At 36.2% G+C, this 17,890-nt stretch overlaps 1 protein-coding gene across 5 annotated transcripts in view; it reads left to right on the top strand.

The window, feature by feature from the left end:
• Window positions 1-17,890, top strand: part of CCDC73 (coiled-coil domain containing 73) — a 196,477-nt gene that overhangs the window by 25,652 nt on the left and 152,935 nt on the right. For all 5 annotated transcript variants that reach the window (XM_035262301.3, XM_054240729.2, XM_017977993.5 and 2 more), the window contains one exon: window positions 3,942-4,091. In XM_035262301.3, coding sequence (XP_035118192.1) covers window positions 3,957-4,091 — 135 coding nt within the window. In that variant the 5' untranslated portion in view covers window positions 3,942-3,956. The remainder of the gene's footprint in view (window positions 1-3,941; window positions 4,092-17,890) is intronic.

Genomic DNA, 17,890 nt, shown 5'->3' with positions numbered 1-17,890 from the left:
TATAAAACAACCTACATAAAGCCAGCAGACAAACAACCCAGCCAATCCACAAAATGATGACAAATAATAAATTACTGCTGTAAGCCCGTGGGTTTTGGGTGGTTTGTTAGACAGCAATAACTAATACAGAGATCAGTACTGCAAGTGAAAGGATACCATTTTAAAAATCATGACACTGGCTTTGGGAGGTTACAAAGATTCCAGATATAAAATGTGTTGTATAATAAAAAAGTTACATATTGTAATGGTTCCTCAGCAATATGAAGGGACCACTTTAATTGGTGAGACCATATAACTTCTTGGAGGAAGAGATATTTTGGTGGATGCTTGAAGGATGGATAGGATTTTGACAGATAAAAATGAGAATAGGAATATATATGGAAGAGAGTAATTGCTGGGTCATAGGAATGTCTAGTAGATTGCTTCACAATTTCTCCCCTCTCTGTAGTAGCATTCTTTGACACGTTCCTTTGTGTCTTTCTACATTTGAAGATGGGGTGTATTTCTCCATCCTTGAATGTTGCCTGGTTTTGTGATTTGCTTTGATGAATAGAATGTGACAGAAGCAGTGTTGCCCCGTATCTGAACCTGGGTCTCAGAAAGCTTTGAATGTTCAGCTCTTCTTCTTGTAACCCAGTCCAGCCACTATATAAACAAACCAAGACTACCTTACTATATGAGAGGTGTGTGATCCAGTTGTCCTTGTACCACAGTGGACAGTGAATTCCCAGAAATAGACTTTTCAGACAGGCAGCTGATCATAGACTGTTTAATAAACCCAGCAGAGAACAGAGGAACCACTCAGCTAATCCCAGCACAAATTAGCAATCCTCAGAATCCTGAGCTAAATAAAACAAACAAAATATTTTGAATCATTGTTATTTTAAGTCATTATTTTTAGGGCAAGTTTGTTACACAGATAAAGGGTGTATATCTTCAATGTAATACTATCAAACTGTTTTCCAAAGTGGTCTTACCTGTTAACACACTGATGATATCTAGGAGATCCTATTGCTTCATTTCTTTACTAATGCTTGGTAATGTCAAACTTCTAAATTTTTGACTAATTTGGTATGTTGTGGAATCTTGGCATTTTAATTTTCATATCGCCAATTACTAATGAAGCTAAGTACCTCTTTTCCTGTGTGGATATCCACTTGGCCTTTTGGATATACTCTTTTATAAAGTACCTGTTCAGACATCTTGCAGGTTTCTCTGTTTGTCATTGTCTTTTTCTTTTTTCTTTCTATCTTTTTTTTTTTTGAGATAGGGTCTCGCTCTGTCGCCCATGGTGGAGTGCAGTGGCATGATCAAGGCTCACTGCAGCCTCAAACTCTTGGGCTCAAGTGATCCTTCCACTTCAGCCTCCCCAGTAGCTGGGACTACAGGGGTGCACCACCATACCTGGCTAAGTTTGTTCTTCTAGAATAAATTTTCATTCGCATCTGCAAAGTTCTTATGGGCATTACCAATCTGGAAGCATTTTAAATTATATTAATAGATTGAGATTTCTTTCACCATCCTATGAAGCAGCTTTTATTTAGAAATTCATATGAAATTAAACTTTATAACTTTCTGGAATAAGACTTTTTTTTACTCTTTCTTTGTCTCCTCCTCCCCCCCCCTTTTTTTTCCCCTTACACTTTATTTGCTTGGCACCAAGGCACCTCTCCTGTAGAAGGTGGGTTACTTTTGGTTCAGCTTTATCTGAGAGTTTAACTCTTTTGAATTCTACTTGATATAGCGAGTCTGTTATTAGACTTGGTAAGCCCTAAGATTGAATTCCATACATTTTAAATCAGAGTCCATTAAAACTATAGTTTAATTTTGCTTAATTTGCCAAACACCCACTGGGTAAAGATAGCTCTTAGTGCTTGGTCTACTTCTTGGTTCTTGGTCTCTTTTAGAATTTAGAATTTCGTTCCATAATTTTTTATTATCTTGTCAGTCTTTGATGCTTTTGAGAAGATTTAAAAGTATTTTATTTAGAAATTTTAGTTGTTTTTAGTAGGAAGATTGGTCCAAATAACATAGCTCATCATTTTCAAGAATTGAAATTTTCCTTTTAGAAAGTTTCTTGCATGCATACCTCTCTTAATTTTATGTGTCAACTTGGTTAGGCTGTAGTACCCAGATTTGGGTCAAACCCCAGTCTAGATAATGTTATGAAAGTATTTAAATGGCTGTCATTAACATTTAGATCAGCAGACTTTGAGTAAAGCAGATTACTCTCCATAATATGGGTGGCCATCATCCAATCAGTTGAAGGCCTTAAGAGAAAAAGATTAGGGTTGTCCAAGGAAGTGGGAATTCTGCTTCCAGACTGCTTTTGGACTTAAGCTGCAACATCAGCTATTTCTGAGTCTCTAGTCTGCTGGTCTACCCTAAATATTTCAGACTTGGCAGCCCCCACAATTGTGTGAGCCAGTTCCTTAAAATGTCTGTGTGTGTGTGTATGTCTATGTCTATATATGTGTGTGTATGAGTCTTTTTCACATATATACATACACCCTCCCCATATATTTACACACATATTCATCCTATTAATTCTGTTTCTCTGGAAATGCTTATTATAATACTTACCAGAATGACTACAATAGAAAAACAGTGATAACACCAAATGCTGGTGGAAATTTGGAGAAACTGGGATTACTTGCACATTGCCAGTGGGAATGGACAATGGTACAGCCACTCTGGAAAATAATGTGGCAGTTGCCTTTACAACTAAAAATGGACTCAATATTCACTCAATCCAGCAATTTTACTCTTGGGCATTTATCTCTAAGATATGAAAAAGTATGGTCACAGAGAAATGTGTACATAAATGTTTATAGCACTTTTATTCATAATAGTCCCAAACTGGAAACTACTAAAATGTTCTTCAGTGGGTGAGTAGTTATGTAAATACTACACCATGAAATACTACTAAACAATAAAAAGAAATGAATTATTGATACATGTAACAATTTGGATGAACCTAAAAAAGCCATAGGTTACATGATGTGTGATTCCGTTTATGAGCACTCTTGAAATAACAAAATTACAGAGATGGATAACAGATTAGCATTTGCTCAGAGTTAAGAATGGGGGAAGAGAGTGAGTATGACAACAAAAAAGCTGCTTGAAGAAGCTTGTATTGATGGTAGAGTTTGGTATCTTAAATTGTGGTCATAGTTACAAAAAGCTATAAATATAACATTGCCAAAAAGTGTATATACACACAGACACATGCACACAAATAAGTATGTGTATAACTGGTGAAGTGCTAATAAGCTGTATGGATTGTACCAAAGTCAAATGCACAATTTTAGTATTGTACTCTTGTTATACAAGACGATAACATTTGCAGGGGGTATCGAGTGAATGTGCATAGGACTTCACTGTACATTCTTTTGCAACTACCTGTGAATGGATAATTATTTTATATTAAAAAGTTTCTTGCAGCCTGACTCATATATTTTCTGGGTTGAAAAAGATATTTATGTTGGTTTTTAATAAAAGGCAATTTTCCCAGTTCATATTCCAAAATTCCAGTTGATTTTAAGGATCGCATATTACTATTCACATCATCCTTGCAAAAGTTTTATGTCAAGGCAAAGTTTAGGAAGCAGAATGTATATCCCAGCTTTGGCATGAAGCAACTTGCCTACAATATCATGAACCCAGCCTTTAGAAGACTGGGCTTTAGGGAAGATAATTTAGTCTTTGAGAGTACTCAGCTACCAGAAAAAAGCTTCAACGATAGAGAAACAGAATAATACCATTGTTGCTAAGTAGTTTTTTTGGTCAACATTAGAGTGGAATGATGACACAACTGTTATTCAGGGCTGAAATTGGAGGATTATGGGATACAAGTTGTTATATTTTTTATGGTAACTATGCTTTTACTTGAAAAACCTAGATAAATTATTTTTTTCAGTTAAAACCTTTTTCTATTACAGGAAATAAATATTAATATGGAGAACAACTTTAATACTGAGTCATCATCTACCTTTACTCTTCAAAATTCTTCAGAGACATTGTTTTCTATTCAGCTATTAGATTTCAAAACAAATTTACTGGAAGCGTTAGAAGAATTGCGTATGCGAAGGGTAAGCTCCTTTTTAAAATACTTTTTTTTAGATAAGAAAACTTGATTTTGTTCAGTTTATTGTTTCTCAAAGAATAAAAAAAGGTCTAAAAATCCCTCTTGTTTAGAAATAAAATATATAGTCCAATTATTGAAGTAAACATATTAAGTCAGTGATCAGGGAATGGGAAATAAGAATTTGGAAAATAAATCAGAAAATTAAAGAGGAGTTTTCAGATTAAGTACTTGATAAGTCAACTAGTATTTATTGAATCCCTGGGAGTACACAGATAGCACCCTCTTTAGACTCCATGGCTGATGAAAAAAAACTGCTCTTGGGGAGATTTGTTAAAGTTATTATATAGATGCCTATGAAATTATTAAATAATGAAACAAGGCAGTATATGATTAAGTGATAATATAAATGTATGTAGTAAATATTCTGGGTTGAAAGAATAAAATATTTTTATTTTAAAAAGTGATAACTGATTTTTTTTCCCTAAAGGATATGTCTAGTATAAAATTGTAAAAGATGAGGCAGGTGGATAACTTGAGACCAGGAGTTTGAGACCAGCCTGGCCAACATGGTGAAACCTTGTCTCTATTAAAAATAGAAAAAATTGGCTGGGTGTGATAGCACATACTTGTACTCCCAGCTGCTCAGGAAGCTGAGGCACAAGAATTGCTTGAACCCGGGAGGTGAAGTTTGCAGTGAGCCAAGATCACGCCACTGTACTCCAGCCTGGGTGATGGAGCAAGACTCCGTCTCAAAAAAAAAAAAAAAAAAAAATACTGAAGCCATCTTCTGTGTACTCTGGAAACTGGTCCAGCTAGTTTACATTCCTCTAATTAAATTTGGGGATCCTTTGATGGAAACTGTAGAAATGATAAAGGTAATCATTGAAATTAAAAACTTTAAACAAAGTTAGATAGCAGGTGAAAACCTCTGAAGAGACAATTAGGAAACAAACTGAATCACACAGAATTCAGTACAGAGAGGCAAATAGGAAATATGAGAGAGTAAAGAGTCTCTTAACTCTTGAGAGTCTTAACTGCTAAAAAGTCTGTTAATGGTAAACTCTTTTAGACTTTCTTTTTCTTTCTTTAGAAAATGTCTTTATTTTGCCATGAAATTGTAGTTTACGTTTGTGTTCTGTCAGTATTTTAAAGAGATTTTATTGACTTTTTGTGGCCATTTAGAAGTTTTCTGTCAATTGAATTGTTCCTCTGTAGGTAATCCATCATTTCTGTTTGCTCTTAAGATCTCTTTGTCATTAGTGATCTTTATTTTTAACGTTTCTAGGTGTGGATTTATCTATATTTTTAGGGATTGATTTTGATGCCTGAATGTTATGAAAAACTTCAGCTGTGATTTTTTTTGAGTATTGCCACTTATTTTCTCTACCGTCTTTTTCTGAAACCCCCAATAGACAGCATATTAAACCATGCCATTCTATCCTTTTTGAGTCTTAACTCTCTTGTATTTCCTCCCATTCGCCTCTCGGTTCTGAATTCTGTGTAATTCATTTTGTTGTTTCCTAATTGTCTCTTCAGATGTTTTTACCTGCTATCTAACCTTGCTTAGAGTTTTTAATTTCAATGATTATCTTTTTCATTTCTGGAGTTTCCTTCAAAGGATCCCCAAGTTTAATACAGTGCTAATCAAAACCTAATGCAGTGTTTTCTTAGAGCTTGATAGGGTGATTCTAAACTTATATATGTAAGAAAAATGCATGAGGATAGCCAAGAACATTTTCTTTTTTTTAAAATTGTACTTTAGGTTCTGGGATACATGTGCAAATCATGCATAGGTACACGCATGGCAATGTGGTTTGCTGCCTCCATGCCCCCATGCCCTACATCTGGCATTTCTCCCCATGTTATCCCTCCCCGACCTCCCCACCGCCCTGTGCTGTCCCTCCCTTGACCCCCTCAACAGATCCCAGTGTGTAATGCTCCCCTCCCTGTGTCCATGTTTTCTCATTGTTCAACACCCACCTATGAATGAGAACAGGCAGTGTTTGATTTTCTGTTCTTGTGTCAGTTTGCTGAGAATTATGGTTTCCATATTCATCCATGTCCCTACAAAGGACACAAACTTATCATTTTTTATGGCTGCATAGTATTCCATGGTGTATATGTGCCACATTTTCCTTGTCCAGTCTATCATTGATGGGCATTTGGGTTGGTTCCGGGTCTTTGCTATGGTAAACAGTGTCACTATGAACATATGTATGCATGTGTCTTTATAATAGAATGATTTATAATCCCTTGGGTATATACCCAGTAATGGGATTGCTGGGTCAAATGGAATTTCTATTTCTAGGTCCTGAGGCAGTGTCACACTGTCTTCCACAATGGTTGAACTAGTTTACACTCCCACCAACAGTGTAAAAGTGTTCCTATTTCTCTGCATCCTCTCCAGCATCTGTTGTCTCCAGATTTTTTAATGATCACCATTCTAACTGGCGTGAGGTGGTATCTCAATGTGGTTTTGATTTGCATTTCTCTAATAATCACTGATGATGGGCATTTTTCATATGTTTGTTGGCTCATATATGTCTTCTTTTGAAGGATATGAAAAGTGTCTATTCATATCCTTTGCCCACTTTTGGATTTTTTTTTTTTTTTTTTTGTAAATCTGTTATAGTTTTTTGTAGATTCTGGTTATTAGCCCTTTGTCAGATGGGTAGATTGCAAAAAATTTTTCCCATTTTGTTGGTTGCCAATTCACTCTAATGATTGTTTCTTTAGCTGTACAGAAGCTCTGGAGTTTAATTAGGTCCCATTTGTCTATTTTGGCTTTTGTTGCCAATGCTTTTGGTGTTTTAGTCATGAAGTCCTTGCCTATGCCTATGTCCTGAATGGTTTTGCCTAGGATTTCTTCTAGGGTTTTTATGGTGTTAGGTCCTATGTTTAGGTCTTTAATCCATCTGGAGTTAATTTTAGTATAAGGTGTCAGGAAGGGTTCCAGTTTCTGCTTTCTGCACACTGCTATCCAGTTTTCCCAATACCATTTATTAAATGGAATCCTTTCCCCATTGCTTGTTTTTGTCAGGTTTGTCAAAGATCAGATGGTTATAGATGTGTGGCATTGCCTTCAGGGCTTCTGTTCTGTTCCATTGGTCTATATGTCTGTTTTGGTACCAGTACCATGATGTTTTGATTACTGTAGCCTTGTAGTATAGTTTGAAATCAGGTAGCATGATGCCTCCAGCTTTGTTCTTTTTGTTTAGGATTGTCTTGGCTATGTGGGCTCTCTTTTGGTTCCATATGAAGTTTAAGGTCATTTTTTCCGGTTCTGTGAAGAAGGTCATTGCTAGCTTGATGGGGATAGCATTGAATCTAGAAATTACTTTGGGCAGTATGGCCATTTTCATGATATTGATTCTTCCTAACCATGAGCATAGAATCTTTCTCCATCTGTTTGTGTCCTCTCTTATTTCCTTGATCAGTGGTTTATAGTTCTCCTCCAAGAGGTCCTTTACATCCTTTGTTAGTTGTATTCCTAGGTATTTTATTCTCTTTGTAGTAATTGTGAATGGGAGTTTGTTCATGATTTGGCTCTCTGTTAGTCTGTTATTGGTGTATAGAAATGCTTGTGATTTCTGCACATTGATTTTGTATCCTGAGACTTTGTGGAAGTTGCTTATCAGTTTAAGGAGATTTTGGGCTGAGATGATGGGGTCTTCTAAATATACAATCATGTCATCTGCAAACAGAGACAATTTGATTTCCTCTTTTCCTAATTGAATACCCTTTATTTTTTTTTTCCTGCCTAATTGCTCTGGCTAGAACTTCCAATACTATATTGGATAGGAGTGGTGAGAGAGGGCATCCTTGTCTAGTGCTGGATTTCAAAGGGAATGCTTCCTGTTTTTGCCCATTTAGTATGATATTGCCTTTAGGTTTGTCATAAGTAGCTTTTATTGTTTTGAGGTACATTCCTTTGATACTTAGTTTATTGAGAATTTTTAACAAAAAGGGCCGTTGAATTTTGTCAAAGGCCTTCTCTGCATCTATTGAGATAATCGTGTGGTTTTTGTCTTTGGTTCTTTTTATGTGGTAGATTATGTTGATAGACTTGTGTATATTGAACCAGCCTTGCATCCACGTAATGAAGCCTACTTGATCATGATGGATAAGCTTTTTGGTGTGCTGTTGCAATCAGTTTGCCAGTATTTTATTGAAGATTTTTGCATCTGTGTTCATCACGGATATTGACCTGAAGTTTTCTTTTTTTGTTGAGTCTCTGCCGGGTTTTGGTGTCAGGATGATGTTGGTCTCATAAAATGATTTGGGGGCCAGGCGTGGTGGCTCACGCCTGTAATCCCAGTACTTTGGGAGGCCGAGGCGGGTGGATAAAGTCAAGAGATCAAGACCATCCTGGTCAACATGGTGAAACCCCGTCTCTACTAAAAGTACAAAAAATTAGCTGGGCATGGTGGTGCATGCCTGTAATCCCAGCTACTCAGGAGGCTGAGGCAGGAGAATTGCCTGATCCCAGGAGGCGGAGATTGTGGTGAGCCGAGATCGCGCCATTGCACTCCAGCCTGGGTAACAAGAGCAAAACTCTGTCTCAAAAAAAAAAAATGATTTGGGAAGGATTCCTCTTTTTGTATTGTTTGGAATAGTTTCAGAAGGAATGGTACCAGCTCCTCTTTGTACATCTGGTAGAATTCAGGTGTGAACCCTTTTGGACCTGAAATTTTTTTGGTTGGTAGGCTATTAATTGCTGCCTCAACTTCAGCCCTTGTTACTGGTCTATTCAGGGTTTTGACTTCTTCCTGGTTTAGACATGGGAGGTTGCAAGTGTCCAGGAATTTATCCATTTCTTCCAGCTTTACTGGTTTATGTGCTTAGAGTTGTTTGTAGTAATGTCTGATGGTGGTTTGTATTTCTGTGGAATCAGTGGTGATATCCCCTTTGTCATTTTTTATGGCATCTATTTGATTCTTCTCCCTTTTCTTTTTTATTAATTTGGTTAGCAGTCTGTCTATTTTGTTGATCTTTTCAAAAAGCCAGCTCCTGAATTTATTGATTTTTTGAAGGGCTTTTTGTGTCTCTATCTCTTTCAGTTCTGCTCTTAGTTATTCCTTGTCTTCTGCTAGGTTTTGAGTTTTTTTGATCTTGCTCCTCTAGCTCTTTCAATTTTGATGACGGGGTTTCGATTTTAGATCTTTCCTTGATTTTTATGTGGGCATTTATTGCTATAAATTTCCCTCTAGACACTGCTTTAAATGTGTCCCAGATATCCTGGCACGTTGTGTTTTTGTTCTTGTTGGTTTCGAAGAACATCTTTATTTCTGCCTTTATATCATTGTTTATCCAGTCGACATTCAAGAGCCAGTTGTTCAATTTTTGTGAAGCTGTGTATTTCTGAGTTAGTTTCTTAATTCTGAGTTCTAATTTGATTGCACTGTGGTCTGAGAGACTGTTTGTTATGATTTCTGTTCTTTTGCATTTGCTGAGGAGAGATTTACTTCCAATTATGTGGTCAATTTTAGAGTAGGCGCAATGGGGTGCTGAGAAGAATGTATATTCTGTGGATTTGGGGTGGAGATTTCTGTAGATGTCTATTAGGTCCGCTTGGTTCAGATCTGAGTTCAAGTCCTGGATATCCTTGTTAATTTTCTGTCTTGTTGATCAGTCTATATTGACAGTGGAGTGTTAAAGTCTCCTACTATTATTGTGTGGGAGTCTAAGTCTCTTTGTAGGTTGTTAAGAACTTGCTTTATGTACCTGGGTGCTCCTGTATTGGGTGCATGTATATTTAGGATCATTAGCTCTTCTTGATGCATTGATCATTTTAGCATTATGTAATATCCTTCTTTGTCTCTTGATATTTGTTGTTTTAAAGTCCATTTTATCAGAGACTAGGATTGCAACTCCTGCTTTTTTTGGGCTCTCCATTTGCTTGATAAGTCTTCCTCCATCCCTTTATTTTGAGCCTATGTGTGTCCTTGCACATGAGATGGGTTTCCGGAATACAGCACACTGATGGGTCTTGACTTTTTATCCAATTTGCCCATCTGTGTCTTTTGATTGGGACATTTAACCCTTTTACATTTAGGGTTTATTTTGTTATGTGTGAATTTGATCCTGCCATTTTGTTGTTAGCTGAATGTTTTGCCCATTAGTTGATGCATTTTTTTTTCATTGTGTCAATGCTTTTTACTATTTGGTAGGTTTCGGAGTGACTGGTACTGGTTGTTTCTTTCTGTGTTTAGTGCTTCTTTCAGTAGCTCTTGTAAGGCAGGCCTGGTGGTGACAAAATCTCTTAGCAATTGCTTGTCCATAATGGATTTTCTTTCTACTTTGCTTATGAAGCTTAGTTTGGCTGGATATGAAATTCTAGGTTGAAAGTTCTTTTCTTTAAGGATGTTGAATATTGGCCCCCACTCTCTTCTGGCTTGTAGGGTTTCTGCCGAGAGATCTGCTGTGAGTCTGATGGGCCTCCCTTTGTGGGTAATCCGACCTTTCTCTCTGGCTGCTGTTAGCATTTTTTCCTTCATTTCAACTGTGGTGAATCTGACGATTTTTTGCCTTGGGGTTGCTCTTCTTAATGAGAATCTTTGTGGTGTTCTCTGTATTTCCTAGACTTGAATGGTGTCCTCGCTTGCTAGTTTGGGGAAGTTCTCCTGGACAATATCCAGAAGAGTGTTTTCCAGCTTGGATTCATTCTCTCTATCACATTCAGGTACACCTATCAAACGTAGATTAGGTCTTTACACATAATCCCATATTTCTTGGAGGCTTTGTTCATTTCTTTTCACTCTTTTTTCTCTATTCTTGCCTTCTTGTTTTATTTCATTGAAGAATAAAAGATACTTTGTCTTTCAGTTTAAGTACCAACTTGTCCACAGCGGGGAAGAGCACCAAGTGGACTCTACAGGTTTCCACTCCCAGGCTTTGGCTCATGGACAGCATTTCTGGTCCTAACCTGGGCCAGAGAGGAGCCCACTGTCTTGAAATGTGAGTCCTATGCCTGGAATTGAGTCTTAAGTGAACATCAGTGGTGCCATGTCAGTACTCCCCATTGGCCTGTGGTGGAGGTGGCCACAGGGAGAGACTCCTCTGCCTTGAAAGGTGACAGAAGAGTGGGAAGAACTTTGTGTTGTGGTTTTGGTGCCAGCTTAGCCACAGTGGAATAGAGCATCAGGTGGATTTCTTAGGTTTCTGACTCTGGGTCCTGGCTCGTGGATGGCATGAACCTGCCTGGAGTCCAGGGATACTCACTTTCCTGAAAAGAACGATACAAGATTGGCTGACTTTACCACCTGCTGATTGTAGATCCCTAGAGCCTTGAGTGCACATTGGTGGTAGTCAGGTAGTGGTTATGGCAGGCCTTGGGCAAGACCCAGTGCAGTCCCAGTGGTGGTGGCCACAGTGGTGCTTGTGTTACCTGTCCCCCAGCTCCAGGAAACTCAGCACAGAGAGATAATCATTTATTTGGTAGAAAGTAAGAGGAGAGAATGAGTCCCTGTTTGGTAATCCCCATAATTCTTCTGAGTCTTATCCAAGACCACCAAGGCAATACTTCATAAGGCTACAAGAACGACATCATTGCTGGGTTTGTGGTGCCCCCTACTGCAGATGCAGCTGCAGAGACAAAAAACTTAGATCACAACACTCAAGTCCCTTCAAATACCTGGAAAGCCTTCCCAAGAAGGATGGGTACAAACAAGGCCAGACTGTGAAAACTACAAAAAACACCCAACTCTTCAATGCCCAGACACTGATGAACACTCACAAGCATCAAGACCATCCAGAAAAACATGACCTTACCAAACTAGGTAAGGCACAGGGACCAACCCTGGAGAAACAGAGACATGAATTTTCAGAGAAGTCAAAATAGCTGTTTTGAGGAAGCTCAAAGAAACTCAGGATAACATAGAGAAAGAATTTAGGATTCTTTCAAATAAATTTAATATATTGAAATAATTAAAAAGTAGTCAAACAGAAATTCTGGAATTGAAAAGTGCAATCAATATACTGAAGAATGTATCAGAGCCTCTTAATAGCAGAATTGATCAAGCAGAAGAAAGAATTAGTGAACTTGAAGACAGGCTATTTGAAAATATACAGTCAAAGGAGAAAAAGAAAACAGAAAGAAAAACACCTACACAATCGAGAAAATAGCCTCAAAAGGGCAAATCTAAGCATTTTTGGCCTTAAAGAGGATGTAGAGAAAGAGATGGGTAGAAAGTTTATTCAATGAGATAACAGAGAACTTTCCATTCCTATGGAAAAATATTAATATTCAAATACAAGAAGGTTATAGAAAAACCAAGCAGATGTAATCCAAAGAAGACTACCTTGAGGCATTTAATAATCCTACTCCCAGAAGTCAAGGATAAAGAAGGGATCCTAAAAGCAGCAAGATAAAAGAAACAACATACAATGGAACTCCAATACATCTGGCAGCAGACTTTTCAGTAGAAACCTTACAGGACAGGATGTATTTAAAGTGCTGAAGGAAAAAAAGCTTTTATGCTAGAATAGTATATACAGTGAATATATCCTTCAAACCTGAAGGAGAAATAAAGACTTACCCAGATAAACAAAAGCTGAGGGATTTTATTAACACCAGACCTGTCCTACAAGAAATGCTAAAGATAGCTCTTCAATCTGAAAGAAAAGGATATTAATCAGCAATAAGAAATTATCTGAAGGTTCAAAACTCACTGGCAATAGTAGGTATACAGAAAACACAGAATATTATAACATGGCAAGTGTGATGTGTAAACTCGTATCTTAAGTAGAAAGATAAAAAGATGAACCAATGAAAAATAATAACTACAACAGCTTTTCAAGACATAGACAGTATAATAACATATGAATGGAAACAACAAAAATGTAAGAAGTGAGGAGACAAAGTTAAATTATAGAGTTTTTATTAATTTTCTTTTTGCTTGTTTGGTAAATAGCTTGTTTATACAATCAGTGTTAAGTTCTTATCACTTTAAAATAATGGGTTAAAGATAGTATTTCCATGCCTAATGGTAGCCTTAGATTGAAAACCATACAATGATACACAAAAATAAAAAGGAATTAAAACATAACACCAGAGAAAATCACCTTCTCTAAAAGAAAGACAGGAAGGAAGACAAAAGGAAAATCACAAAACCAGAAAAAAAATAACAAAATGACAAGAGATAGGCCTCACTTATCAATAATAACATTGAATGTAAATGGACTAAACTCTCCAATAAGAACATGTAGAATGGCTGAATAGATTAAAGAAAAAGACCCAATGATTTGTTGCCTGCAAGAAACACACTTCATCTATAAAGTCACACATAGACTAAAAATAAAGGGACGAAAAAGATATTCCATGCAAATGGAAACCAAAAAAGAGCAGGAGTAGCTATACTTCTATCAGACAAAACAGAGTTTTTTTCTCACACAAAAACTATAAAAAGGGACAAAGAAGGTCATCACGTGATGATAAAGGGGTCAAGTCAGAAAGAGGATATAACAATTTAAAAAAATATATGCACTAACACTGGAGCACCCATATGTTTAAAACAAATGTTACTAGAGCTGAAGAGAGAAATAGACTCTAATACAATAATAGTTGGAGACTTCAACACTCAACTTTCAGCATTGGACAGATCATTCATACAGAAAATCAACAAGGAAACACTGGACTTCATCTGTACCATAGACCAAGTGAAACTAATAGATATTTATAGAAAATGTATCCAGTGGCTAGAGAATACAAATTATTCTCCTCAGCACATGGATCATTCTCAAGGACAGACCATATGTTAGGTCGCAAAACAAGTCTTTAAACATTTTAAAAACTGAAATAATATCTAGTATTTTCTTTTTTTTTTTTTTGTGCCAGTCATGCAGAATTTTTTTTATTCTTTTTTTTTTTTTTAATTTTTTATTGGATTATAGGTTTTGGGGTACATGAGCAGAGCATGCAAGACAGTTGCGTAGGTACACACATGGCAGTGTGCTTTGCTTTTCTTCTCCCCTTCACCCACACTTGGCATTTCTCCCCAGGCTATCCCTCCCCACCTCCCCCTCCCACTGGCCCTCCCCTTTTCTCCCCAATAGACCCCAGTGTTTAGTACTCCCCTTTCTGTGTCCATGTGTTCTCATTTTTCATCACCCTCCTATGAGTGAGAATATGCGGTGTTTCATTTTCTGTTCTTGTGTCAGTTTGCTGAGGATGATGTTTTCCAGATTCATCCATGTCCCTACAAACGACACGAACAAACAAGCCCATTCAAAAGTGGGCAAAGGATATGAACAGATACTTTACGAAAGAAGACATATATGAGGCCAACAATCATATGAAAAAATGCTCATCGTCACTGGTCATCAGAGAGATGCAAATCAAAACCACATTGAGATACCATCTCACGCCAGTTAGAATGGCGATCATTAAAAAATCTGGAGACAACAGATGCTGGAGAGGATGTGGAGAAAAAGGAACACTTTTACACTGTTGGTGGGAGTGTAAATTAGTTCAACCATTGTGGAAGACGGTGTGGCGATTCCTCAAGGCCTTAGAAATAGAAATTCCATTTGACCCAGCAATCCCATTACTGGGTATATATCCAAAAGACTATAAATCGTTCTACTATAAGGACACATGTACACGAATGTTCATTGCAGCACTGTTTACAATAGCAAAGACCTGGAATCAACCCAAATGCCCATTGATATAATAGACTGGATTGGAAAAATGTGGCACATATACACCATGGAATATTATGCAGCAATCAGAAATGATGAATATCTAGTATTTTCTTTGACAATAATCGAGTAAAACTGGAAATCAATAATGAGGAATTTTGGAAACTATACAAACACATGGAAATTAAACTATGCTCCTGAATGATCAGTTGGTCAATGAAGAGATCAAGAAGGAAATGGAAAATTGTCTTGAAATAAATGATAATGGAAGCACAACATACCAAAACCTATGGGATACAGCAAAATCAGTACTAAAATGGAAGTTTATAGATATAAGTGCCTACATCAAAAAATAAGAAAAACTTCAAATAAACAACATAATAATACATCTTAAGAACTAGAAAAGCAAGAGCAAACCAAACCCAAAGTTAGTAGAAGAAGAGAAATGGTGAAAATCAGAGCAGAAATAAAGGAAATTGAAACAAGGAATACAGTACAAAAAATCAACAGAAAGTTCTTTTTTTTTTGGAAAAAATAAACAAAATTGACAAACTGTTAGCCAGACTGAGGGAAAAAAGAGAAAAGACTCAAATAAATAAAATCAGAGATGAAAAAGGAGACATTGCAACAGATATTGAAATTAAAAGGATCATTAGAGGCTGTGAGTGACTATATCTCAATACATTGGAAAACCTAGAAGAAATGGATACATTTCTAGACACATATACTCTCCCAAGATTAATCCATGAAGCAATTCAAAACCTGAAGAGACTGATAACAAGTAATGAGACAGAAGCTGTGATAAAAAGTATCCCTGCAAAGAAAAACTCTGGGAGGCAAATGGCTTCACTGCCAATTATTAAACATTTAAAGAAGAACTAATACCAATTATGCTCAAACTATTGTAAAGAAAAAGTTGGGGGGCAGAAAGAATACTTCCATACTCATTCTATGAGGCCAATATTACTCTGATATCAAAACCAGACAAATATTAAAAAAAGAAAAGAAAAGAAAAAGAAAACTACAGGCCAGTATCTCTGATGAACATTGATACAAAAATTCTCAACAAAATACTAGCAAACAGAATTCAACCACACATTAAAAGGATCATTTATTATGACCAAGTGGGATTTATCACAGGGATGCAAGGATGTTTCCACATATGCAAATGAATCAATGTAATACAGTATATCAACAGAATGAAGGATAAAAATATGATTATTCCAATTTATTCTGAAAAAGCATTTGATAAAATTCAATGTCCCTCTATGATTAAAAACCCTCAAAAACTGAATATAAAAGGAGCATACCTCAACCCAGTATAAGCCATATATGATAGACCCACAGCTAGTATTATATTGAAAGGGAAGAAACTGAAAGCTTTTACTCTAAGATCTGGAACATGGCAAGGATGCCCACTGTTATTCAACATAGTACTGGAATCCCTAGCTAGAGCAATCAAACAGGAACAAATAAAGGGCATCCAAATTGGAAAGGATGAATTCAAATTATTCTTGTTTGCAGATCTTATATTTGGAAAAACCTAAAGACTTTACCGAAAACTATTAGAACTGATAAACTCAGTGAAGTTGCAGAATACAAAATCAACACACTAAAACTGGTAGCATTTCTATACGCCAATAGTAAACAATCTGAAAAAGAAGTCAAGAAAGTAATCTCATTTACAGCTACAGATAAAATTAAATACCTAGGAATTAACTTAATCAAAGAATTGAAAGCTCTCTGCAATGAAAATGATAAAACATTGGTGAAAAAAATGGAAGAGAACACACACACACACAAAATGGAAAGATATTCCATGTTCATGGTTTGGAATAATCAATATTGTTAAAATACCAGTACTACCCATAGCAATCTACAGATTCATGCAATGCCAATCAAAATATTAATGGCATTCTTCAGAGAAATAGAAAAAATCCTCAAAATTCTGTGGAACCACAAAAGACCCAGAATAGCCAAAGCTATCCTGAGCAAAAAGAACAGAACTGTAGGAATCACATTACCTGACTTCAAATTATACTACAGAGGTATAGTAACCAAAATAGCATGGTACTGGCATTAAGAGACACACATACCAATGTAATAGACTAGAGAACCCAGAAACAAATTCACACACCTATAGTGAACTCATTTTCAACAAAGATGCCAAGAACATACATTGAGGAAAGACTGTTCAATAAATATGCTGGGAAATATGGATATACATGTGCAGAAGAATGAAAGTAGACCACTGTCTCTTTCCATATACAAAAATAAAATCAAAATGGACTAAAGACTTAAATCTAAAACCTCAAACTATGAAATTACTAAAATAAAATATTGGGGGAAATTCTCCAGGGCATTGGATTTATTATTTTCAAAGTAACAACAATAAGATGAAGATGCATAGTGGGCTTCTCAGTAATAATTACTCAGTAATAATAAAAAAAAAAACCCAGTAGACAATATAATGGCACCTTTAAAATAATAAAAGAATAACTACCAACTTAGAATTCTATTCCCAGCAAAAAAAAAAAAAAATCCTAAAAAATGAAGGTGTGAATCTTAAATGAAATTTTCTAAGTGAGAGAAACCAGATCCGAGAGGCTATATATTATATGATGCATTTATATGACATTCTGGAAAAGACAGAATTATAGCAATGGAAAATAAATCAGTTATTACTAGGTATTGGAGGATAGAAGAGGGGTTTGCTATATGGAATGCATGAGAAATTTAGGGGATGATGTAACTTCTCTGTATGTTATACAGTAGTGGTCCACCACAACATTCTTTTGTCAAACCTGTAATATGATACCACAAGAGTAAACTGTACTGTAAGCAAATTTACAAGGATACAGGGGAGAATTCTAGTGTGGAATTTATATTATGAAAATGTAACAAACTTTCACAAATGCATAACATAAGCCTCAGTGAACAGAGTAGGGAGAAAAGAAGTTGACTTAAGTAAGTTTGGAAAACAGTATTTTGACTGGATACTGTAGGGGCTAAAGACAAAAACAAAGGCACATAAACAATATCTCTACTTCATAAATTTGTTTCTTGGGTGCATATATGTCAGCATTCTGAAATTACAGGTATACTAGAGTTGAAAAAATAAGCAAAAAGATAGTGAGAACTAGGGAGATTTTTTCACTGTTGAAA

The sequence above is a fragment of the Callithrix jacchus genome, chromosome 10 (genome assembly GCF_049354715.1).
Source record: "Callithrix jacchus isolate 240 chromosome 10, calJac240_pri, whole genome shotgun sequence".
NCBI lineage: Eukaryota > Metazoa > Chordata > Mammalia > Primates > Cebidae > Callithrix > Callithrix jacchus.
Note: the sequence above shows the minus strand (reverse complement) of the source record. Positions and strands in the feature narration are given on the sequence as shown.